The sequence below is a fragment of the Sceloporus undulatus genome, chromosome 6 (genome assembly GCF_019175285.1).
Source record: "Sceloporus undulatus isolate JIND9_A2432 ecotype Alabama chromosome 6, SceUnd_v1.1, whole genome shotgun sequence".
In the NCBI taxonomy this organism is placed as follows: domain Eukaryota; kingdom Metazoa; phylum Chordata; class Lepidosauria; order Squamata; family Phrynosomatidae; genus Sceloporus; species Sceloporus undulatus.
The window spans coordinates 44163794-44190914 of NC_056527.1; the positions used below are offsets into that span (position 1 = coordinate 44163794).

A 27121-nucleotide genomic window follows, 5' to 3' on the forward strand; every position below is an offset into this window, starting at 1 on the left:
TTCGGAGCGGGCGGGCGCCTGAAGGAAATTGAGGCTCTGGAGGGAACAACCTGTTGCTCAGGAGGAGAAAGCCCAGGTGAGTCTCCAGAGGGAGCAGAGAGGATGGACTGAGGAGGAGGGCTGCCTTCAGCAACAAGACCTTGGCTGGGCAGAAGGAGGGGAGAAGGAGGGAAGGGCAGGGCCCTGAGGCCAACAGGTGAGTGGGGACCTAAGGCAACAAACAGGTGAGCAGGAGGGGGGAGCAGGGGGCTTTCCTTTTCCCCTGCAGCTCCAGTTGGGCTTCCAAGGAGAAGGCATGAAAGGAGGGCTCTGTCCAGCAGAGGGACCACAGGTGACCCCTCACAGCCAAGGAGGACCAGGTCCCTGGAAATGTAGGACATCCCAGGAGACATGGAGGGGACCTTCCAAAATAAAGGCTTTGAAACACTCCTATAGATGTAAACTCATGCTTCAAAGTGGAGGAACTCTCTTTGGAATTCCTCCTGGACAGAAGGTTGGAATATGGGACAGGTCCTGGAGAAGGAGGACGTCTGGTCACTCTGTTCTGAAATCCATGCTTCTTAGTCATGCTTAGAATGGAGGACTTTTGGGGATTCGTCCTGGAGAGAAGGGTTGGAATGTGAGACAGGTCCTGGAAAAGGAGGATGCCTGGTGACTGTTCTGACAGGGTGCTGAAATCCATGCTTCCTCATGCTCATAATGGAGGACCTTTGGGAATTGCTCCTGGACAGAAGGTTGAAATGTAGGGAGGTCCTGGAACAGGAGGCTGTGTCGGGTCACTCTGTTCCGACAAAGTTCTGAAATCCATGCTTCTTAGTCCTGCTCAAAATGGAGGACTTTTTGGAATTCCTCCTGGACAGAAGGTTGGAAAGTAGGACAGGTCCTGGAGAAGGAGGATTCCTGGTCACCCTGGAAGGAAGGGACTTTTGTATTTCTGACTAGACCCATGTAGGATTGCCCTGAGAGGAAACACCGCTTTATATCTTATAGCTCCATCCTATGGAATCTTGGGATTAGTAGTTTTACAAGGTCTTTAACCTTCTTTGCCAAAGAGTGCTGGGGGACTTATAAAACCAAATGCCATAGGATGGAGTCATGACAGTGAAAGCGGTGTCAGACTCCATTATTTTTACAGTGTAGATGTACCCTAAAGAGCCAGTGTGGTGTAGTGGTTCAAGTGTTGGACTATGACTCTGGAGACCAGGGCTCGATTCCCAGCTTGTCTGTGAAACCCACTGGCAAGTCACATACTCTCAGCCTCAGGGGAAGGCAATGGCAAACCTCCTCCGAACAAATCTTGCCAAGAAAACCCTATGATAGGTTCACATTAGGGTCTCCATAAGTAGGAAATGACTTGAGGGCACACAACAGCACCAACAAGATGCACCCTAAGACTGCAGTGCTGTGCATTTGTACACCCAGGAGGACTAAACTGCACAATGGGACCACCTTCTGAGTAAACATGTACATGATTGCACTTCGAGGCTCGCTCAATTCAGTGGAAACCATTTCTAAGGAAACACTTACAGTGAGTCCTCCTGCAACCACTGCAATCTTCAGATTTGTCTGAAACAGCAGGTTGTCCTCATCTAAACCTTCCCCTCTCCCATACCAATTGTACACCAGGGAGAAATCCAACAGATCTAGCTCCCTCTAGGAGCTCTGTAGTAAGTGGTCAGTGAATGAAGGTCCTGGAAGGAAGGGGGAAATGTATGCCACAGTGTGAGGATTGCAGCTCTGCTGGAAAACTTTTAATCATTTAGGTTTCAAGATAGCAAAGGCTAGGGTTTTCCAACTTAGTTAACAAATGGGAATGGCTCGATGCTAAAGCGCAGTCCTCTGCTGTGTCCTCCGTTGCACCTGGCCCAATGGCTTCCTCCCATGGCACAGGTGCAAGAGAGCCCTCTAGCTATGACTTGCAACAGGTATAATTTACTAGGGAAAGAGGAGGGGAAAAGAAGAACAGCTACCTCAACATCCAAGTGGTGTTGAAAGGAAGAAGACTGGCTGCTTATTTCACTGTGCTTTTTAGATAAATGCTGTGGGGTGTGTGTGTGTGTGTATGTGTATGTATATATATATATATATATATATATATATATATATATATATATATAACCTGCTGCTCGCTCTCAGAGAGGCATCTCATTTGAACATCTGACTGTATTAAATTATAAATTCTGGTCCACTGCAGCTGGCACTAATGTTTGTAATTCAACAAACCGACCTAAAAGTTCTTTTCAGAAAGTAAAATATAGTCAAGTGTTCAGTGCTGATTTGAGGATGAAGAGGCAGTACATGCTTCCTTTATAATACTTGGTGACATTTGGTGCTACTTTCACTATTTTTGTTATCGGTGTTATCATTATCCTGCCCTATTGATTGACAGCTCGTGATGGCAACTCATTAAAGTGTTGAAGAGAAAAATGTTTCTGGAAAGTCTGATGATCTTGTAAACAATCATAAAAACAAATGAGATTTGTCTTCAAATTTTTTAATGAAATTACAGAAACGTTGCTAGTTCACCTTTATTTACCAAAACATCCCAGGTATGAGTTTTAATGGAAAAGCAGCAATTTAGATAGCATACGTGCGCACCTTCAAGTTGCCTGTTGACTTATGGCGACCCCATGAATTTCATTGGGATTTATTAGTCAAGAAATACTCAGAGATGGTTTTGCTAATTCCTTCCTCTGAAATACAGCCTACAGCACCTGGTATTTATTGGCAGTCCCCCATCCGAATACTAACCAGGGCTCATCCTGCTTAGCTTCCAAAATCAGACAGGATCTGGTGCGTTTAGGGTACTTAGACCATAATTTAGATAATAACTCAACCCACTTGTGCAAACCAATGAGTCAGGTTTGTGAGGTAAGACTGGAAAGCATATAAGTGTCCTTATAGATCAATTTCTTGACCTGAAATATTCCTAATAAATCTATTGACACCATATAGTAGTGGTGGGCAACCTATAGCCCTCCAGATGTTTCTGGGCTCTTCCCTATTATTTCTGACCATTGGCCATGTGGATGGGGGGGGGGGGGACTGGTGTTGGAATTAACGATCCAGAGTATTCCAGGTCACCCATTCTTGTCATAATAGCCATGGTGGATAAATGGAGCATTCATGTTCAGAGACTTTATGTACTTCTAACATCCATGTACCTGGGAGAAAAATTGAATAGCTATTGCAATCATGCCTTGTTTGTAATTTTCCTGGAGTAATACCTTGAAGGCATATAGACACACACACTTGCCCATCAAGACAATTGCCACAACAAGACAATTATTCTTACTCAGATTGAACAAGAGGTTAGAAATACAAAGCAAGAAGAACCTGTATGTGTCTGACATATGTGTTTGTAAGTCCTCAGGAAACAACTTTAAAATGAATACAAAAAAAATGAATTTGAAAAAGAATAAGGAAAGGGAGAAACAATAATACAAATTCAGACGTCACTCTGTGGACATTTACTTATAAATCTGTTTATTATCAAACTTTCCTGCTTCAACAACAGTTTGCTAATAGCTGGCTTACAGCCTATCCCTATATATATGCTTACTTAGAGGTAGATCCCACTGAGTTCCATGGAACTTGCTCTAAATTACAGTTCTCTGCTTATTCAACTTGGGAGTATTTGGCCTAAACCCAAATCATTTCATTTCCATTGTTTGCCACAGGCAACATACCAAGGAAAAATTCACAAACCTGGGAAGTTAACATTTTAACCCCCACTTTGCAAATATGTTCAAGTTGATGTTGCTGAACTTTGCTGCAAATGTTCCACTCCAGCTGAGTTTATCAGACACTGCTGGATCAGAAACCCAGTGTACTGGAAATACCACAGCCCTGTGCTTAAATCTCCCAACCAAAGAAGCTTTTGATGAATTGTGCTAAGCAACTGAATTCTTGGTTGCTTAGCCAGTCTTGGAAAGGTTTAACTATTGCTAATGACTTCATCAGTACAAAAGGAAGCTATGTAATGTGAAAAGATTTTAACTCTCAAAAACACCCTAGCTGAATTAAAGTTTACATAGTTTCTCTGCTGTTGTGTTTAGCAATGGATGCAGTCCCTTTCTTGTAAAATCTATTGTCAGTGACAGGTCTTTGCCATAGAGAACAGCATACTGGGAACATAAACCCTTTGCTGGTTGAGAAAAGCCAAGCCAAAAGCTCCAAATCTGTATCCACATTGCTGGGGACAAACTGGATGAACTCAGTGGAATCTAATTCTGAAAGGACCTATATAGGACTGTATTATTAATGAAGAACAACTGCTAAATGCTGACAAGCTGTCTGATGCAAAATGTGATCCAGTCCTGTAGACAAATCCTCATGATGCCTGAGATTGTTAGCAAGAAACCCGGCTTGCCCTTTGCCATTGGAAATGGCAACCAGTCCGCCACAGAGCCCTCCCAGTAGACAGCCTGATAGGCCAAAGAGGCAGGCTATCAAAATATCAAATGCAATGAAAAATGAGCACTGTAATAATTAATTCTAATGCTGCTGTTAGCAAAAACTGTTGTGGAAGGAGGCAATGTGTCAAACTCCCCAGCAAGATACATGTTTCTTTAGGATTTGTTCTCCAAAATAGAAAAGAAGCTGTCTTCTTTCATTCTTTGGGTGCCTTGTACTAGGTTCAAAAGGCTCAAATGACCAGTGTCATAGGTGATCATTTACTTTGCTCTTTAACAATAGTTGCAGTGCCTCTGCTGGATTCTTCTCGTTTTTGTGTGGTAAAAAAAAGATGCTATGAAGCAGTGTTTAGCAAATCAAAGTTATACGGTCACTGATCATGCTAACTCAGATGAGGGTGGGAGGATGCAGAAACAGAACTCTGAACATGTTTACATGTTAGGCAGTGTGCGCCAGTGTCCCCAGGTGGCCTCACATGAGGAGGTGGCAGGAAGGTGTTAGAGTATTGTGTCTCTAAAGTAGCAGATGCAGTGGAGGCCATTGTCAATATCTGTCAGAAGGTGACCATAGAATCATACTGGAGGACCTACAGATAGCTAGAGAAGTGTTTTCTCCAGCTTTTTCTAATAATCTTTAGATCCTCCAGAGCAACTCTATGATCAATTTCCAGCAGTTGCATCAGAGAACCTAGAGATTCCTAGAGATAACAGATTAATCAAATCTGCAAATAATCAAATCTGTAAATGTCAAAACCACTAATGTTGAGGGTCGACTGTATATTAGTGTTTTTAGCTTTTATTTGGTCATGTCCTTCATTTTTCTTGAAGGTCATATATTTTGTGGTGCTTTGTCCTCCTCTTTTGTGGTTATGACATCTGGTCACCATGTATGTGTGTGTTTGGGGAACAGATCCAGATCCTGTAGGTCACTCTGAGTGCACCCTTTCTTTCTTCCCCTGCTGCAGGAGGCTGGCCTGGGGAAAGGCGTCCCTGGCCCAAGCAGGGCAGGGACAACGTTTGTCTACAGGAGGAGATGGCTGAGAGTGCCAGCACAGCTGCCCCGCCGTCGGGTGGACCAGGAGCCAAAGGCAGTGGCGGAGGCTCCTCGGGTGCCTGGTGGAAAGTGTTGACCAGCAGCAGCAGCAGCAGCAGCAGCAGGAAAAAGCCCAAAGAACCACCAGTGGCTGCACCTGGGGCAATTCCTGCCCCACCCAGCCCCTCGGACTCCCGGGAGAACCAGCAGCCCGGCTCAGGCAGCCGTCGGAATCTCAAGATTTCCCGCTCTGGCCGTTTCAAGGAGAAGCGGAAAGTCCGTGCCACGCTGCTGGCAGAAAGCCCCCAAAAGCTCTTTGAAGGAGGAGGAGGAAGCACCAGCACCACCCCTGTGCTCCCTGGTGAAGAGACTCGGTGCCAGTGACCATCCTGCTGCCTCCTCTTGGCATCTCCTTCCCAGCCCCAATTAACTGTTGCCTCCCTCAGTAGCTGCTACTTCCTTGGATGAGATGGCTCCTGGCGAATGCCTGCAGCTTTCCTTTCAGAAGAAAAAAGAGGCCTCATGCACCTGATTCAGGATGACCAGATGCCATAAGCACAAAGGAGGAGAAGGCACCGCAAAATGTGGGCATTATGAAATAAAAGCTAAAAAACACTAATATAAAGTCATGCTTCTTAGTCCTTCTCAAAATGGAGAACACTGAAATTTTTCCTGAACAGAAGATTGAAATGTAGGACATGTCCTGGAAAAGGAGGATGCCTAGTCACCCTGTCCTGTTTGGCACCTCTGGTGCTGAGGAGTTTGGACTCTGGTGAAAGGGAAGCATGGGCCATGCTGTCCTCTCTCACCAACAGGGCCCACTTTAATCAATGACACATAGCATACTTGGCTTGAACAATAGTAGAAATATGCAACAAGAGTTCATCTAAGGACACAAGGAAGCGCACCGAGTATGGCTTCTAGTTCTTTCCTGTCACATTCTCCCATGAAATTAAAGGGTACAGAGGGCTTATGAAGAATTTATCACTGTGAATTATTTCCCTACGCTTTCTTTCCCAAGCAGCTTCTCCTTCCAACAGCATCCACAGAAATGGGGATATTTAGAATAACAGAGAAAGTGGAGAAGGATTTTAATAGGCACCCTATTGATCTGGAATCATATATCCCAAATCAGGAACAGCCAAATATAAAACCTGCTGTTGTGTGCCTTCAAGTTGTTATGGAATTACGGCAACCCTAAGGCGAGCCTGTCATGGGGTATTCTTAGCAAGATTTGTTCAGTGGAGGTTTGCCATTGCCTTCCACTGAGGCTGAGAGTATGTGACTTGCTAAAGGTCACCCAGTGGGTTTCATGGCTGAGCAAGGAATCGAATTCCGGTCTCCAGAGCCATAATCCAGTACTCAGACCACTACACCATGCTGGTTCTCATAAAGTCCATAAAAGGAATCCTAATAATACTGGAGATGAATGTGATGACTCTCAGACTTTTGCACAAATATTTATTGTTGATGTGGGTTAGGTCTCAGCAAACAAGCAAGTGTGTGGTACCCTTAAGACTGATTTGTTATAGTATAAGTTTTATAGGCTACAGCCAACTGGTTTAGATACCTGAAATACAATCTTAAAAGCATGAGCAGGTTGGGTGTTGACAGTGAGGTCAAACAAAATTTAGATGTAGAAAGTAGTGGACAGTGACAATTACATTCTTGATACTGATTAGATTAACATGTTTTGCTATTGTCCAAAGAATACTAAAGGTGAAAAAATGAGCTTGGAGTTATGATGTCCATTTCCTTTAGGATATTATTATTGTTATTTTCCTTCATGTTGACTCTTACTTATGGGAATTCTGTCATAGAGTTTTCTTAACAAGATTTATTCTTGCCAAGAATGGTTTGCCATTACTTTCCTCTGAAACTGAAGCAGTTTGACTTGGCCAAAATCACTCGATGGGCTGAAGAGGGATTCAAACCCATGTCTCCTGGAGTCCTAGTCCAACACTCAATCCACAACACCATGCTGATGCTGGGGTCAAGCAGACCAGCAGTTTGGCGATGCCTCTGGCTGCTCCAGCATCAGTCACTCCCTGTTCGGTGCAAAAGCACAGCAACCAGATGCCGCAGTCCCAAAGCCACCTGCCGCCACAGTTTGCAATGGACCTCCAACAAGGAGCAAGTTTTTTGCATTCCTTTTGTGGCTGAGTTTGAGCCATGTTAGCTGGTCTCGGTGCAGCTTCTGGACCATCGGGGGGGGGGGGTCATCTGTACGTCACACCTCCAGATAAAAATACGTTTTTCAGGTGTCTCCTGAATATTCTTAGATCCATACAACAAAGCTTAAATATTTAGCATGCTTCCAGAAAAGACTTCCATTGTGCAATTATTCTGCATCATTCATGGAATTTAACCAGGGGATTAGATGATATCTTCCATTTGTAGCCTGTTTTTTTGTTTGTTTGTTTGTTTGTTTGTTTCTTACCACATAAGTTTTGTTAGTGAGGAAAAGATGGAATAGCAGCACAGTGCTACAAGCCCCTCACCTGGAACCACCCTTCTTTTCAATGGCAGCCTGCAACAGTCATCCTACTTGTCTGTTCTAACAATACGGCTAGATTCAGAATTCCAGTCCTCATTTTGCATTAGCAAGTAATTTAAAACTGGAAGCTGAGGTTTTCATGATTTTATCAGGAGTCCCAGATAGAGGGGGAAAAGAGGCCATGTTGTAAATGCTCACAATGGACTAATTACCATAAGTCCTAAAGGAATTTATTTTATTTTATTTAAAGAAAACTTTGTTCTCTTCCTTGATCCCATGGAGACTTTTTGTTACTCTAGTTACTAGATCCCAGTATGCATTTAATAGTCTCCTTGTAGCAAGAAGAGGAATTGGAAATGCTTGGCCTTATCTTATTTCAAGGCCAAAAGCCTTCTAGTGGCACCTGCAATTTCTTAACAATTCAGTTCCTGTTGGTAGAAACATCCGTAAATGAATCTCTTTGCTATTCAGTGGATTGTAGTGGGAAGACACAAGTGTTATACCCAAGAAATACTTACTGCATTTCTTGCTCCTCAATGCATTCACCTCAAAGAAACAGAAAAGGGAAATGTAACATTAATTTTGTTTCTGCTCTTTAGAAGCCATTGCTTCAACTGAAACACAATAAGAGGCTAATATTTGTGGTTCCCATTGTTAAAAGTTGAACATGATCCATTTTAGTAGTATAGTTCTCAAGTAACTGATAGCTGCTCCAGAGAAATCGAACAAAGGAAACCCAGACTAAATACATTTGGGTAGAAGGATATTTGAAGCTGCTGAAGGAGACCGGTAGTCTGCTCAGTGCAATGAAAGCAGCTCTATACCCTCAGATGTGTCCTGTTGCCTTGATGCACACTGCCTGCAAAATCTCAAGCAGTTTATGTGAGAATGGAAGTGCATCATCTCTACAACACAATGGCAAACTGGAAAGAGATATGAAATCCCCAATGTTTCAATGTCAACTTTCATATGAGTCATTAAATGTGTGCTTTAGCAAGGGAAAACACTTTGACACCACTTTTCTCAGTTATACTTAGAGTACACAAAACACATTTTGAGATGTAGTTCACTAAGTTACTAGCTCAGGAGGACTTTTATCACCAGTATGACAGAATTTAAACAGGATTTGTGTGTACGTACTCATGTGCAAGAATGTGAGATAAAGAAACAGGATTCAGTTTTGTTTACAACTTTACATGGAATCCTAACAGAACATTCTCTTGTATTTGAAGGAGCAATGATTGTGAAGTAGAGCCTTTTCTTTTAATAATATTTTCAACTGTACACTACAGTAAATAATAATGACTAAATCACAATGCCAGAAACATACACATACACAACAGTGAAGAGGAAAGATAATACTTCAGAAAATAATCCTGATGCAGAAGACATTTGCTTCTGAGCTAACAACTCTACAGACCAGAATACCCAAGAATTTAGAAGTGGAGATATGAGTTTGCATATTACTAACTGGATAGCTGCTTTTTGCAGAACTAACACACTGAGTCCAACCTTTTCCAGGAGTAAGAGCTATATCGTAGCATGTGTTGTATATCTATGTGGTTGCAGGAGTTTGGATCCTGCTACAAATTCTTCCCTGCATATTATAGGGCTCTGCATAGCTGTCATACTGTGTGCAGAGTTTCTGTGCTGCACGTAGTACCAAGGAAGCAATAGCACCAGTTCTTCAATATGTTTTTCTGGCATTGTGTGGTGGTACTCTGATAGCAACCAAGTAGAGGTATAATGCAAGTAGATATAAATCTCACTGGTTTCAAGGGTGAAATTGTTAATTGCCATCAAATTGGCTTTGACCCATAGTGACCCTATGAATGTGAGACCTCCAAGGAACCCTATCATTTAAAAGGGATATTACTTCATTTTTTTTATTCCATCCAACTGTAATGCAGTCTTCCTCTTTTCCTACTACCTTCACCTTACCAAGAATTATCATTTTTTCTAATGAGTCATTTCCAAGTATATGTGGTTAGGAATTTTTCCTGGGTATAAAAGGAACCAGAGGTTCCATGTATGTGAAATGGCCCTCATAGTGTTGAACTGCCCTTCTTAGCATACCTTACCATTAGCTACACTGGCTGGGTCTGATGGGAGTTGCAATCCGCTAACATCAGTTGAGCTGAGCAATAAAGCAAAGAATGAACCTGTTCCCAGCAAAATTTGCTATGTCTTTCACCTGATGGGACACAATTAACAATAAAGAAAAGGGAACCTGTTGCCAGCAAAATTTACTATGGAACCCAAATGTACTGTTTGTTCTTGACACATTAATGACCTTAATGGCACTTTTTGGCGCTAATGCAAGCATGTTGGCTTTAAATGGTTTGTGACCCAAGTTCCATTAATTGATTATAAACCCCACTTCCCTTCTGGTTGAAAAAGAAGAAGGGAATGAACAAGAAAGCAGTTAAGAGAGGCTGCAAACATTCTACATCTCTTCTGTTTCTATTTTAATCGCTTATTCTAAAATAAGAAGCATTATTCTGTGGAGACAATACAGAGATTTCTTAGGCAGGCTGTGATACAATGTAAAAGCTAGCTAATTGTTTGTCACAATTGTTAAGAGAAGATTATATATTTATTAAGGACTGGAATTATTAAGGATAAGGATATAAGGCTGTGTGTAGTGCACTCCATAGGTTATATTTCAAAGGAAGAAGCTGGCAAAACCACCTCGGAGTATTGCTTGCCTGTGAAAACCCTAAGGAATTCATGCCATAAGTCAACAGGTGACTTGAAGACAAACACACAAATTGTCAATCCCAGGATTCCATAGGATGGAACCATGCCAGTTAAAAGCCGAAGAATAGCACCATAATTCTGTAGTGTGAATGGGCCCCAGGCTTAGCTTCCAAGATCAGATAGAACATGGTAATTTCAGGGTATTCAGGTTGTTTTGAAGACAACAACTACCAAATGTGTTTACTTTCATCCCTTTGAAAAGGAAAACACAGCTCTTGTTAGGACATGTCCCTAAAAAATAAAATGTTATCATTTATTCCTTTAAAAACAATGTGTGATAAACAAAACCATAAATATTTGAATATTCTTGTTGTACAGTTTCTAGAGACAGATCTCAAAGGGAGAGAGGGTTCTACTAGGGTTGCCTGAGCTCCTGAGAGCCAGCATGGTTTGGTGGTTTGAGTGTTGGACTACAATTCTGAAGACTAGGGTTCAAATCCCTGCTGTGCCATGGAAGCCCACTGGCAAGTCACATTCTCTCAGCCTCAAAGGAGACAAGGGCAAATCCCCTCTGAACAAATCTTGCCAAGAAAACCCTGTGATGAGTTCATTTTAGGGTCGTCAAGTCAGAAACAACTTGAAGGCACACAACAACCAGAGTTGCTACAAAGGATATGGTATTCAAGAAGTTTACAATTAAATTAATTGTTATGTCACAATTTCCTGGAACAATTCCAGATGAGTTTTTAGGGAAAGGGAAGAGCATCAAATGGCCATTAATTAATTTGTGCTCAGTTACTGTCAGCCAGTTTTTCACTGTATCAAAAGGAATATATTCGGACTTTATTGAATCTGAACAAGGGCTTAGTGTGTTTTTAAGGCAGCTAGAAATTACTGCTTGTAAGGAGTAAAAAAAAGAGGGGGTACAACTCCAAACATATTAGGATGGTCAGTAGCAGTGAGTAAAGTATTTGGTATTTATATCCTTTATTTCTCTTCTCACAAAGCAGTACAACAGGAGGAAATGAGTGGAACAAGATCAGCTATAAGAAGTAGGTGGAATGTGGCTTTAGACCTTAATCCCATATTTGCAGATCTCTTGTTGCAGGAACCATGTTTTCTCTCTGCCATAGGCTGTGAGCAACTACGAATCTTTTCTGTTTGACTGACTGGTTGAGTACACACTGCTGGAGATACTAAATGTAGGACTTCTCTCTCTCTCTCTCTCTCTCTCTCTCTCTCTCTCTCTGTTTTATTTTTCTTCCTATGACTCACTTTTCTTGGCCATCTGCAAACACACCAATCGCACTGTGTTCCTTTACCAGAAAGAACAACTCCCTTGTTGCCTAAATAAACCACTGCAGCTTCAGTTCCCTCTGCTTTCATTGAGTACTTAACAATGCATGAAAAGACCAACTTGATTCTTACCAAGGGACTTTTAAAGACACAGTAACTTGGTAGCTCACAAGCCTAGTAATTCTGGTGAATGGTTTCCAGCTGCTGCTGTGCGATGTAGAACAAAGCAGACTCTGGCTGTTCTGTGTTGCACAGTTGCAAATGGAAATAAAGATCAGGCCCCAGCAATGGCTCCTTCTTCTAGATGGAAATTCTGATGGATATAGATTAAAGAAGAAAAAAATATATTTCTGTACTTGAATACATTAGAAATCAGGATGCTCACACTTGTGTGACACACCTCTGTTGATTCTATCAACCTTGTGGTTGAATGGGTAGCTTAGGTTTGGAAGTATCCAAGTTCATATTATATCTCTAGTTTTGCTCAGAAGTGCTTACAGTCTCACTTTTCCCATGGCTGCATTATGCATCTTTGTGTACAGAAAGCCAATTAATCTGTATCATTATTTGTAAGATCTGAGCTAGAACAAAGGTGTCTGAAGTTCTCAGTGGTACTTCCAGTTGGGAAATTGATATTCCCTTTGCATGGGATGGGAATAGCCATATGACCTTGAGCATAAGTCATTGCTGGATGTCAGTTTGAGCTTGGGACTCCTGGATCAAAGTCCTTTAGGCTACTTCTAAGAGCTTCACAGAAGACTTACAAATAAAATATAGCGATTTAAAACAAATATATTCAACAACTCAGATTTGTGGTGAAAAAGAGACTTTTGCAAATGTAGGTTGCGCTGCTCTAGACACAGCTCTGGATCTACGCATATTTTGTGTGGATTTTGGAATATTTGCACATATATAACAGGGTATCTTGGAGGTGGAACCCAAGTCTAAACATGAAGGTCATTTATGGTTTGTATACACTTTATACACATACCCTGAAGGTAATTTCATATGTAATGGTTTAAATAACTGTGTATATGAAGCAAAGTTTGTGTGCACTGAGCCATCAAAAAGCAGAGGTATCACTATCTCAGGCAGGTTACACACTGCCAAAAAGTACGTGCTCGGCACGTACTAGGGTTAGGAAGGGGCATCCTTTCTGGACGCCCCTAACCCTAATACGTGCTGAGCACGTACAAAATGGCGGTGCCCATTCTAGATGGGCGCCGCCATTTTGATGTAGTGGATGCTTAGCGTCTGCACATCACAGCGTGGAAATGACGCTGCAAGTGCGCCATTGGTGCTTGCAGCGTCATAAAAGTGCCGCAAAAAGAACCCGCTTTTTGAGGGTTCTTTTTGCTGCGCCAGGGAACTGGCGCAGCAAACATGGATGCTGGCAGAGCACCCTTTTTGGGCGCTCTGTAAAGCGCCATAGCCACCTATCTGGAAAGTTTTGGATTTGGGAATAGTTCAGATTTTGGAATTCTGGATAAGGAATGTTCAGTCTGTAATACTATATAAGGCTAACCAAAAAGGCACTATGACATGTGCAAGCTTTTGAGAGTTCCACATTTCTTGATCAGGCAGGATATTCCAAAAACAGTTTGAAAACCAAACAAAAAAGCAGACATGCTGTGGACATAAATATGTCTTGAGATGGAATGCAGGAACAGAGGTCTGAAGACATTTAAATATGACTCTGCAGGTGATGTGAATGGTGTTAGTTTTCACATGGAGTAATCCTTAAGAAAGCTAGGAAAAGAAAAGGACAAAAAAGATTGATCTTTATCTTCTGAAGATATAAAATCTTGGGTCATTTATTTGCAAAATAGAGATAGAAATTATGCAGTCTTTTCACTACTGCCAAGGCCAGAGATAACATAAATATTTTCACTCTATACTTAATATGAAATTTCTGCAAATTGGCCTTTCTTATATTCTTCTCTACATTAGCTTTAATTGTAAACATTATTCTTCATAAACCTAAGGGAATCTTTTATTTCGTCCTCTGTTCAATGAAGAGGACAAAAGTAAATCCAGGTTGGGTTGGTTTTTAAAACAGTGATTTGAGCCTTCTACTATCGCAGCCATTGCTAGTTTTGTTTGCCAGTCAGAATGAAGCACACTTTCCGTCAGTACAATGAGAAACACACACAATTGGATTTTGTTAGTTTAAAACCAGTTGTTAGTCCCAGCTATCATAAACCCAATTATAAACAATTAGCTATTGATTGGTAAGTCAGCACTTATGTATATCTCATTGCTTCAGTAAATCTACTCTAGTTGGACTAGTCAATGGACTTAGAATATACGTATATCAAATCCAGCCATATAAAAGTTACTACAGTGTTGTTCTACACTAAGAGTAATACAGTACTTTTCAGATGCTGTCAGCTCAAATTGTAAAATGGCATCTTATGTTTACACTAGAAGAAAAGTCAGGTGTGCATCCTAAGACCAATTAACAAGAAAGTTTATGGAAGAAAAGTGTGTTGCTATCTCTAGTTAACTACTGTTGTTGTGTGCCTTCAGGTTGTTTCTAACTTATTGTGACCCTATGGTGAATCTATCACGGGGTTTTCTTGGCAAAATCTGAGGGGGTTTGCCTTTTGCCTTCCTCTGAGGCTTAGAAAGTGTAACTTGCCTAAGATCATCCAGTGGGTTTGGATGAATGAGCCAGCATTCAAACCCAGGTGTCCAGAGTTGTAATCTAATACTTAAATCACTATGTCACACTGTGTTCTAGTGTGTTTTAGCTCTTATTTTATTTTGATGGCTGTCTCCAGAGCTGTAGTCCAATGCACAAATCACTACACTATGCTGGCTATCGCAGTCAGCTATGTCCTCCTCCCCAAAAGCTAGGCAGGGGTAGTACTTCTGAAGAATGTGGCATTTTGCTTTGACTGGAAGAGGATGAGAAACCTACCTTCCAATAATTTATTGATCTTAATGCAAAACTTGATTGAAAGTCCACCTTTGGTAAATTCTTTCTCTTCCTGATACTTTACATAAGGTTTTGGTAGGTCAGGGAAGGCATAGGTAACTGTGGATAGGAGAAGAGGAGTTGGACATGTTTCTCCTGTGATCTTCCAAAAGTAAATTAATTTTACTTCCAGACCAATGGATAGCATCCTCCTGAGTTTTTATGCACATGTGAGTTTCTGTGACATAGTGGTGTGAGTGTTGGACTACAACTCTGGAGACCAGAGTTCAACTCCCAGCTCAGCCATGAAACCCACTGGGTGACCTTGGGCAAGTCACACTCTCTCAGTCCCAAGGGAAGGCAATGACAACCTGCCCCTGAACAAATATTGCCAAGAAAACCCATAATAGTTTTGCTTTAGGGTTATCATAAGTCAGAAAAGGCTTGAAGGCACACAACACACACACACACACACACAGAGTTCCTTAAATACCTTAAAGGCACCAGATGCTGCCTGATCTTGGAATGGGGGACACCCCAATGAATAATAGGAGCTGTTGGCTACATTTCAGAGGAAGGAACTGGCAAAAAAAAAAACTCTGAATATTCCTTGCCTAAAAATAACACTGTGAAATTCATGGGGTCACCATAAGTCAACAGGTTACTTGAAAGCACAAATGCACACACAGGTTTCCTTACGTGTGTGGGTTTACTTTTTTGACCACAGCATAACGTCTGTATTCAGTTCACAGATCGATAAGTGTAGCTGTTGCATATTCAGTTGGAATTCTTGGATGGTGCATATTTACTCATCAGGGCACCTTGTGATTCATTGGGATTTGGCAAACAACAAACACAGATACAGATACGCAATTGGTGGTGCTGTGCTAGTATACAGTGGAAGGGTGGTATAGCCCAGCCACTACTTAACTATGTGAATATAAATTTACACTATGCAAGGTCAATGCAGAATCTCAGTTAATGTGTTTAAAAAACAATCTCTCCACCCAACCCACCTGCCACGAAAGGGGCACTGTTGTTGTTCCACTTTTCATACTTTTTTAAAGCCAGATTTTGTCAATTCAGGCACACAGCCACAGTTATTTAAAAATATATACAGCTGCACACATTGGGGACTTACTGAACCATGGGCTTCCCAAGATGCTGTTTTTAGTTTAACATATCTGAATATTAACACTGGAACATTTTTTTCGATGCTTGTTGGGCAACGTATGCAGTCACTGTACTTTAAATTGCCTCAAACTAAAGTTCATAACTGACTAGGAAAAATTGGGTCTCACCTGTCTTGGTTGAACACTCCATCCATTTCACCACAGAAGTTGCATTATACAATAATTCAACAATTTAATAAGCCAAGATATGTACCAGCCTATCATGCACATGTGGGCAGACATCCCCTACCCACCCACCCACACATATACAAAGTCCCTTCTTGACACAGTTCAATACATCTCTAAGTAATTGGCCCCATACAGACAGGCCAAAATAAAGCTGCTTTGGGTCACTTTGGAGATATGTTGTTTAAATGATACATGCATCCTAAGAGTCCGGAAGCCAAAAGTGACAATCCAGTCCTAAAGACTGGAGCACAGCTTTGGAACTGCTTCCTGACTCTTAGGAAGCATGCATCATTTAAACAGCATATCTCCAAAGTGACCCAAAGCAGCTTTATTTTGGCCTGTCTGTATGGAGCGTATGGTGTGTTACAGACCGCGCAGAAGGGGCAGTCTTGTGCCACTGCCGGTTGCTCCACGAGGGAGCCGCAGCAGCCAAACTGCGCGGCTCCCTCGCTGAGCAAAAAGAAGCCCCAAAATGGCGCTTCTTTTCGTGGCGCGGATATGATGCCGTGAGGTGCCAATGGTGCACTCGTAGCGTCATATGTGCTGTGCAATGTGCGGACGCAGCGCGTCCACTATGTAAAGATAGCGCCCCCCGTGTGGAACGGGCACCGCCATTTTGTATGGACTCGGTCCGTATTAGGGTTAGGGGCATCCGGAAAGGACGCCCCTTTCTAACCCTAATACGGACCCAGTCCATACTATAGGCCCGTTTGTAATGGGCCATAGTTTCCCATTTCATCCAAACTAGGGAACTCTGCTTGCCAGTTATGTAACAAACCAAGATCGCAAACCAACTTCCAACCAGAGATTGTGGAAGTTGTATTATTATTATTATTATTATTATTATTATTATTATTATTATGACTCCTACAATCTTCCAGCCAGCATGGCCAGCTGTAATGGCTGGAGGATTCTTAGAGTTCTAATTCAAAAAATAACATTTCTAAGCTCTGCTACAAATTATATAAAGACTGTACTTAATGGTGATAGAGTACAGTTGACCCTCCATATTTACAGATTTTGCATCCACAGATTCAACCATCTATGGCTTGAAAATAGATTTTTAAAAATAATTCCAAAAACCAAACCTTGATTTTCCCATTTTGTATAAGGGACATCATTTTACTACACCACAGTATATAATGAGACCTCAGTATCCACAGGTTTGGTACCCAGGGGGTCCTGGAACCAAGTCCAAGTAGATACCAAGGGACTACTGTACTTTCTTTGTGTGCACAAGATGTTCTCAAGAGCACTTAGGACACTTTCCTACCCTGTTCCATCTAGCTCAGTACACTGGGCCCTTGATATCTGCTGGGATTTGGTTTCAGGATTCCCCATGGATACCAAAATCTGTGGATGCCCAAGTCCCATTAAATACAATGACATAGTAAAATGGTGTCCCTTATATAAAATGACAAAATCCAAGGCTTGTTTTTTGGAATTCTGAGTCCATGGATAAAGAATCTGTGGATAAGGAAGTCTCTAACTGTATTGCCTTGATACAATGACAGGTGGTAGTTGCTCCAGATAGGAGTCTTTCCCAGCCTTGTCAGAAGATGACAGGAAGTTAATATAGGATCTTTTCCCTATCAGGTATGTGCTCTACTGCTGATTTGGAGTTCTGCCCTAGGCATCTTCAATTTAAAAGGAGGAGGTAACAAGTGATGAGAGAGACTTTCCCTGGGACCTAGGAGAGCTGCTACCTGAAGTAGAGCTGCAAGAGATGAGTATAGCTTCTAATCTAACCAGAGGAAGCTTCCTATATTATGTAGTATCTATCATGCCAGCTACAAATTTTTGTGTACAACAACATAAGACTCTTCTACCCTAAGTCTTTGTACTAGAGGAATTATTGGGAGTTGGGGACAGAGGTCACATTGCCACAGCAGAAGCATTCAAGGGCTGCATCCCTGAAAATAATTCAATTTTTAAAATGCTCACAAAATTGGGGGGGGGGGAGTTGAGAAGCATTCTTGCCATTTTTCTGGCCTCATCTAAGCTGTTTTGGTCGCAGGAGAAGTCTTTTTTTACACCAGGAACTAACAAGTAAATCTTATAAGTAATTTCCTGTGTGGTTTTTTTACTGCCCCCTGGTGTGCTCCCAAAACAAATGGTAAAATTGTGCTCCATGTCCCTAGAGAATGTTTGGAGGCATCTTCTCCTTCTTGTTGTGTGCCTTCAGGTCATTTCTGACTTATGGCAACCCTAAGGCAAACCTATAATGGGATTTTCTTGGCCAGTTTTTTCAGAGGGGGTTGCCATTGCCATCTTCTGCAGCTGAGTAAGTGTGACTTGCCCAGGGTCAGCCAGTGGATTTACATTTGAACTCTGGTCTCCAGAGTCATAATCCAATGCTTGAACCATGACACCAGCTCTATCTTTGGTTCTCCCATTTCCATTCACCCATGATGTAGGAAACAGCTACAACTGGATTTTCCTAAAGTGGCTCCTCTCAACCAATATACAGTACACATTATGATTAGAATTTCCAAACCATGTAAAGTTGGTTGATGTCAATGACTGGGGATGATTAGCAGTCGTAGATGAGGGGTTGTCATGAGTGGGAGGATATGACAAGGGTCTGCAAAGGCTAGCAAAAGGGGTTAAAAACATAAATTTGAACTAGATCTTGTGAACAATGTCATAAGAAGGCATGGTGAGTTATTGCAAAATTATTATAGAAAGAGAGATCCATGCGTCATCAGTTAAACCCACCATTTATTGATAAGGAGAGCCTGAAACAAGCAAAAATTAACAGCTTAGAAGGCTTGTGTATTATATATCCATTAAAAATATCCAAGTGTCAGAGAAATAACAAATACAAGCAATTATAAAGTCGTATAATAAGTTCCACTCCCTTGAGGCAGAGAGATATTATCATTTTTAAGGCTAACGCCCATCATAGATAACCCAGTTCAAACCTACAAAGATCCTTCTCGATGGATATTCTAAAGGTTGTTAGCTTTAAGGGGGTTTCTCATTCCTTCAGATAACCTCTTTTGAGTTTGCATGCATGCTGTTTCTAGGGATTTTCCAGACACAAACATTTACTGTGTGACCAGACATTATTAAATTTTGCATTTAATTTCTAACATTCTCTTGATATCATACATTATTGTATTGCATTATATTCTATAATGTATGTATTTATTTTGGTATATAATATTTTATAGAACAACATGGTCGTTCTATAAAACAAATAGATACATTATTTTGGCATACTGTATATTTCATAGAATGACAATATACTGTACTATCAAATATACTGTCATTCTATAAAATATTACATCATGTTTAAATAAAATCATAAAATGAAATACAGAATATTAAATTATAGGAGCCAATGAGGTATAGTGTTGGGCTAGGACTCCAGGAGACCAGGGTTTGAAACCCCATTCAGCCATGGAAATTCACGGATTGGCCTTGGCCAAGCTATACTCTCTCAGCCTCAGAGAAAGGCAATGGCAAACCCCATCTGAAGAAATCTTGCCAAAAAAACAACCCTATAATGGGGTCACCCTGTTGAAGTGGACTTGAAGACACATAATAACAACATATTACGGTACATTACATTACATCATATCATATCATATCATATTATATATTCCTTTGGGGGTTGTAGTTCTTCAACAATTATCTTTCTGAGGTCCAAAACACACTGCAGAAACAATCCAGTTTGAGACCGCTTTAACTGCCTTGGCTCAGGAATCCTGGGAATCATTGTGGCATCAGCACTCTCTGACAGAGAAGGCTAAATATCTCACAAAACTGCAATTCCCAGAATTCCCTAGTACTGAACAAGGGCAGTTACAGCAGTGTCCGACTGGATTATTTCTGCAATCTGTTTTGGATCTGAGATTCTAATAGTTCCCTACTAATGTAACTGAATTAAACCCCATAAAGTGAATGATTGGGAAATTGGTCCCTGCGTGCTGCAAAGTACTTATCCCTGTTCTAAAGAGCTAGTAGTATCATAGAAAGGGTTACCTCAGTTTATATGCAAAACAAATCTGTACACTGGGTTAGATTGGGAAATCTAGTGACAATCTAGAAAAGTGACAGTCTAGAAAAGATTTATGCACATTTAACCTTTTCTTATTTTAGTGGAACTTAAGTGCACCACAGTGTGCTTCACTGTTGAGCAGAACAGTGTTCAAGTGGAATCTCCTTCATCCAGCTGCAACACTCTAGCTTGGGGTAGGGCCTTGGGTGGGTTGTGGGGGTGGGGAACACTGTATTCTGTGGTGGTTTTGAGATATATCTGGCCATTTTTACAAAAATTAGGGAGGTTTGGGGTTTTGGAGGGATGGGGCTGTTGGAATTACAAAAAGAGACCCTATGAGCCATGTGTCCTGCAGATACTGTTGGGCTGCAACCCATACCAGTCCCTTAATACAATTAATGATGAAGGATTATGGGTGTTGCATTCTAACATTTGGCTGCCCCCGCAATAAGGAATCCTTCTGAATTAATCTGTGGGTGCATCTGCACTGTAGAAATAATGCAGTTTGGCACCACTTTAACCGCCAGAGCTCCATCCTACAGAATCCTGGGGTTTGTAGTTTTGTGAGGCACCAGCATGTTCTCTTTGTTAGAGAAGGCTAAAGAACTTGTAATACCCCAAATCCCAGGATTTCATAGGATGGAGCTACAGCACCTAAAGTGGTCTCAAATTGTATTATTCCTACAGTGTAGATGCATTCTCAGTCTGAACACAGAATTCAAAAGGAACTAGTATATGAATTTATGAAGGGTTTCCCCCCCCCCTTTTTCCATTCTTGCTTTTCGAAGCCATCAGAAAGCCATACAATACCAAAACAACTGAAAGATTTAAGTTTTTAGAACAGATACTGCAAGCTTTTTGAATGTGTCAGAGAGCAGCAGGACATATCTACAAGGATAGTCTTCCCTTCTATGTACATGGCCATTATTTTCCAGTTTGGTGCTTGAGGTCACAATGACATGCATCACAAACTTGATTCACCTGACAGATCAGCAAATCAAAACTGAGGTTCTGTCACAAGACAAAGTATATATCTTGGCAATATTTATGACAGCTCTATAAAATTTTCTGTGCAAGGATATCAGTGTATTGCAAATATATTGCAGGTCAGCTGCCATAAAACAGCATGTTTCTCTTATTATATACTTGCTGACTGCCATTAAATGATATTAACGAAGGTCAAATCAAAGTCTCAGTCTCTGATTTAGAACTGGCCTGCTGTCATTCACAAATGAAATGGAAATGTCAACGTAAGGATAGAGATTTCAAAAGGTATAAATGGGTCAAGCAAAGTCTCTGAAGGGGTTGCAAAGCTTGGAAAAATTATTCTCAGAATCCCATAGACATCATGGTTGTGCCTTCAATATTTATATCACTACCCCATAAAGTGTGCTGCAACTGAATTAGAAAGGAGAAGAAAGGAGCGGATGCAAATAAATAGGATTAAACAGGCCACAGCTTTGGCACCTGCCACAATACAAAATGAATGCAGTCTGTCATTGCTTTAACTGCCATGGCTCCATCTTTTGGAATCCTGTGATTTGTAGTTTGTTGTGGCACTAGATCTGTCTGACAGAGAAGGCTAAACATCTCATACAACTACAAATCCCAGAAATCCATAGCACTGAGTCATGGCAGTTAAAATAGTGTCAAGCTGCATTCATTCCACAATGTAGATGCACCCTTTATTGAAGGAACAAGATACATATGTGCCAACTGAGATCAGTAAGATGGGTCACCATAACTCTTCCCTATAGGACTCCCTATGAGACTGGTATAGGCAGGCAACTGTGAATGAATATATCAGTGGGCACTCAGTATCCATTGGGATTTGGCACCAGGATCCCCCGTGGATACCAAAATCTATCGAGGCTCAAGTCCCATTAACTACAGTGGCACAGTAAAATGGTGTCCCTTGTATAAAATGGCAAAATCAAAATTTTCTTTTTGGAATTTATTTATTTTTTAATTATTTTCAAGCCATGGATGGTTGAATCCATAAAGAATTTATATGGAGGGACACCTGTATTAATGTGGCAGGTAGCTATATATATCCTCCTTCATAACAGGTCAGTCCCATTGCAGTTTGAATTAAAGAACCATAAGGAGGGACACAGCCTTATAACTGCTCATCCACAATTAGCACTATGGTAGCAGAGTAGGCAGAGAGACCAGATGGTGATGGTTTCTCCCCAGTCAGGTACTGTAATTCTGTTTTAATTATATAAACAATTTCAAGTACAGTCAGCCCTCCATATCCACAGATTCCTTATCCACAGATTCATGTTTAGCCAGGAGAAGAGGAGGTTAAGAGGTGATATGATAGCCCTGTTTAAATACTTGAAGGGATGTCATATTGAGGAGGGAGCAAGCTTATTTTCTGCTGCGCCAGAGACTAGAATCATAGAATCATAGAGTTGGAAGAGACTGCAAGGGCCATCCGGTCCAACCCCCTGCCATGCAGAAATCCAAATCAAATCATCTCCGACAGATGGCCATCTAGCCTCTGTTTAAAGACCTCCAAGGAAGGAGACTCCACTACACTCCGAGGGAGTTTCTTCCACTGTCGGACAGCCCTTACTGTCAGGAAGTTCTTCCTAATGTTGAGGTGGAATCTCTTTTCCTATAGCTTGCATCCATTGCTATATTGGGTCCTAGTCTCTGGAGCAAGTGAAAACAAGTCAGCTCCCTCCTCAGTATGGCATCCCTTCAAGTATTTATACAGGGCTATCATATCACCTCTTAACCTTCTCTTCTCCAGGCTAAACATCCCCAGCTCCTTAAGTCGTTCCTCATAGGACATGGTTTCTAGACCTTTCACCATTTTACTTGCCCTCCTTTGGACACGTTCCAGTTTTTCAACATCCTTTTTGAATTGTGGCGCCCAGAACTATGGATACAAGCTACAGGAAAAGAGATTCCACCTCAACATTAGGAGGAACTTCCTGACAGTAAGGGCTGTTCGACAGTGGAACAAACTCCCTCAGATCCACTGAGGGTCCAGGAACCAAACTCCATTGGACACCAAGGGCCCACTATACATAGGAATTAGCACATGGAGTTTTAAATAAACCAGTGCCTCCTTTTGCCATATTTTTGGCAATATGAAAGTGGCTAATGTTACTATGGAGTGGATCTAAGCAAAAACAGTGATTTTAGTTTTCCACACTGTTCTGAGATGGTGTCACTTATGGGCATTGTGAGAAATTAAAATAGCAGCCTCCTTGAAACTCACTGCTGCCATTACAAAGAAAGCTACCAGTATCAGAGGTGCCCACAGAGACAAGAGGATGATTAGAAGGCACTTTATCAAGGGCCCCTTAAAGGTGAAACTGTCCCTCTCCACTGATAGAAGCTCTACTGTACAGTATATGGTTTTCCTCTTCAGCATTAGACATCCAGGCACAGTTTTTTTAGACACATTGTTTTTAGAATCACTGCCAGATGATTTTCAAATTGTTTTCCACTAAAAAAGACCTTACAAATATTTCTTAGTTGAAGATCCCAGGATTCTATGATATGGACCTACAGCACTTAAAGTGGTGTCAAATTGCATTATTCCTACAGTTCCAAACAACATTATTTCTACAGGACAGATGCACTCTAAGCCCAAGATGAGTTTATCCCCAGCCTGTATTGTGGTGTTTTTGTAGGGATCGTTTTCAATGTAGGGTTCATATGCTGACAGAAGGATGCATTTGTCAACTAACTTGTGATGATAAAACGCCTGGCTCTTGCTTCCTGGAAATGCATGATCACCCCGTGTTCCTATTCCATTTGTTATAATTACAGCATACAAGAGTTCCCCAGAGGATGAGTTACCGTAGCTATTCTTGGTTTTGTGTATCAGATTGCTTTTCTGTTTCTCTATATTCATTTCCGCACTGTGTGAGATTTCCATTTTTCACACCTTTCTGGATTAGAAGAGCAATTAGAAAGGACAGCTCTATGTCTTTCTGTCTTAAAGACAGAAAGTCACCTACAGTGTATACACACTGATCTGCTATGTGAAAACCATTTCCACCCACATATCCCTCACAGCTTTGCAACCGCAGCAGAAACATGGCAGTTGCTTCATTTTTAGGCACTGAAAAGAGACAAAATACTAGATTGATTTAATCATAGCAATGTTTAGAGTAGATTTACTGAAAGCAATGGAACAAGTTATCCATGACAACTTTAAGCCTGATTGTGCTACTAAATAAACTCTAGTCTTCACACTTGAAGATCTTATCTAGTTTCGTCATAGCCATCTTTCCAAATCTTAGGTAAAAAAAAAAGATTTTTGAAGTACAGTCTCTATCTTGATTTATAACTGAATCAAGATATAGAAAATCCTTAAATTAATATTGTCATCTTCTACTTTTAAGTAAGTCATTGGTGCTCATTATTTTTATTTTCTTAATATTCAGCTTTTGTACTCGTATCCTCAACTTTTACCAGTAATCCTTCCAAGTCATTGTTATTTTCTGCTAGTAGTTTGGTATCATTGATGTAACTTAAATCATTTATGGTCCTCCTTTCCACTTTTTCATAGGAAAGGTTCCACATATAAATTAAAGAGATAGAATGATAAAAATGCAACCTCTTCTGACTCCCTTGGCAATTGAAAACCGTTCTGTTTCTCCTTGTTCTGTCTTGACCATGGCCTATCATAAATATAGGTTACACAATAAAAGATGATCACATGTTGTGTCATTCCCAATTCTTTTAGAGTGTTTTATAGCTTTTCATGCTCTACACAATCAGAGGCTTTGTTATAAAGTACAAGTTGAATTTCTTCTGAAATTATTCGGTGCACTCCATTAGCCAATGCATATTTATAGTATACTTTCTAGTGCCTCGTTCTTTTCTAAATCCCAGATAGACACCTGAGATTTCTTGCTCTCTATATATTAAAAGCCTTTGTTGTAAAATCTTAAGCATCAGTTTGCATGGAAGATTAATGCAATGGTCCAGTGATTCTACACTTAGCACAACTAAGTCTGAGTCCAAAGCCATTTAATTTTAAAGGGTTAGCATTCATTTACCTTTCTGACACATCCTGCCCTACCTGTGAGTTTAACAGGTGTTACACCAAGATTAGCATGTATTGGACTCCTGCATAGATACAAGTAAAAAAAGATTTATAAAAATAGCAGCAATGTGAGTATCATAGACACAGTCAGATTTATTCATTCTTGCTTGCTTATTCTCTCACAATTGTTTGAAACTATCCAAACTGTTCAGATCAGAGGTTTTAACAATGTATGAGACCAAGTGCACACCATTAAACAATACAAAAAAGTACAAAATGTAAACAGAATAAGCTAAGTATCAACAGAGTTATGTTACACAATGTAAAATTTCAGACTGGGAGTTCTGGGTTGAAGAGCAAAAGTACTGTAATATGCTGCATGGAAATATATTTTCCATTCTAGTATATAAAAAGCAGAAGGTGCAGTACAAGAATACCCACCAGCATAGTGTAGTGATTTGAATGTTGGACTATGATTCTGGAGTTCAAGATCTGAATCCACGCTTGGCCATGGAAATCCACAGGGTGGCCTTGGGCAAGTCACACTCTCTCAGCCTCAGAGGGAACAAATCTTGCCAAGAAGATCTTGTGAGAGGGTCACCATAGGGTCACCATAAGTTAGAAATGACTTGAAGGCACACAGCAACAAGTACAAGTATGCAGGTTGCTCTGGAAGGATTCAGGTAGCATGCAAACTATGCCAGATTAGAACAATTGCATTTGTTTCATAATAAAGTGTAGGATCCATAGGAGCGTTACAGACCGCCGGTTGCTGGGTCCAGGAACTGCAGCGGCCAAACTGTGCGATTCCCGGGCGCAGCCCAAAAGAAGCGCTGAAATGGCGCTTCTTTTTGCGTCCTGGAAGTGGCGCCGCAAGGTGCTAGTTGCGCACTCGCGGTGTCACTTCCGCCGCGTGACGTCTGGACGCTATGCATCTGCAACATCAAAATGGCAGCCCCCGTGTGGACAGGCGCTGCCATTTTGTACGGACTCAGTCCGTACTAGGGTTGAGGGGCATCAGGAAGTGACGCCCCTCTGTAACCCTAATACACACTTTAGGCATGTATGTAATGCGCCTCTGATAAGGATAACTGACAGGAGGACAGGACAATTTCCCCCCCAAGCTATAATGAAGAAACACAGAATTCACTCCCATAAAAGGCAATGGTGGTCACTAGTTTACAGCTTTAAAAAAAGAGATTAAGCAAACTAATTGAGGATAGCTATTAGCAATGAACTTTAAATGTCACCTCCATCCATGTTCAACTCATGGTCTTTAACACTTGGAAAATAATCACATGGCATGTAGGAGAGGAAAGGACATTTTTACACATTCAGAGTTCTGGTGTTGAGGAAACTGAAGGCTTCCTGTTATCAAACTATTCCAATTCTCTAAATCCTGAGATGCTGAGAGGGATGAAGAACAAGTGGTTATCTCAGGTCAGTATATCAAAAGGGTGTGAGAAAATTAATTTTCAGTTTGATGCCTGGCAGAAAGCAAGGGGAGGTGGGATTTCAAAGCGGGAGTGATTGGATAGGTTAGCGTGCAAGGATGGAGAAGGTTGCATTTGGGGCAAAGTTGTTGTGTCACAGAAATGACACTAACCAGCACTCCAGAAAATTAAGGATTACAGTAATTTTGCAGCAAGGCTATCTCCTTAATGAATGTAGGATTACTATTTTAGTGATTTTTCTAACAGCATATTTGGGATGCATTGTGTTATCTCATCATGTCAGATGCAGGTTTGGGAATAAACAGAATTGTTATGATCACCACAGAGAGTAGAATTGAGTCCAGAGGCTGAGAAAAGCTACTACAGGAACCACAAAATCTTGCAGCTAGCATGGTCACTGGGAAATATATATGTTTCCAAGC

At 41.1% G+C, this 27121-nt stretch overlaps 1 protein-coding gene across 2 annotated transcripts; it reads left to right on the top strand.

Annotated features, from left to right (window-relative positions):
* The first annotated feature begins 64 nt into the window (after positions 1-64).
* PRR15 (proline rich 15) lies at positions 65-6712 on the top strand. 2 transcript variants are annotated; one of them, XM_042471518.1, is made up of 2 exons: positions 65-76; positions 5381-6712. In XM_042471518.1, exon 2 carries the CDS (start codon positions 5449-5451, stop codon positions 5830-5832), a length of 384 nt encoding a protein of 127 aa, XP_042327452.1. In that variant the 5' UTR covers positions 65-76; positions 5381-5448; the 3' UTR covers positions 5833-6712. The 2 variants fall into 2 exon arrangements, with proteins under 2 accessions (XP_042327452.1, XP_042327451.1); XM_042471517.1 differs by lacking the exon at positions 65-76 and adding an exon at positions 116-196.
* Positions 6713-27121: the final 20409 nt, after the last annotated feature.

Excerpts from the sequence above, each read along its gene's own strand:
- PRR15 (XM_042471518.1), top strand. The coding sequence starts at position 5,449 with ATGGCTGAGAGTGCCAGCACAGCTGCCCCGCCGTCGGGTGGACCAGGA.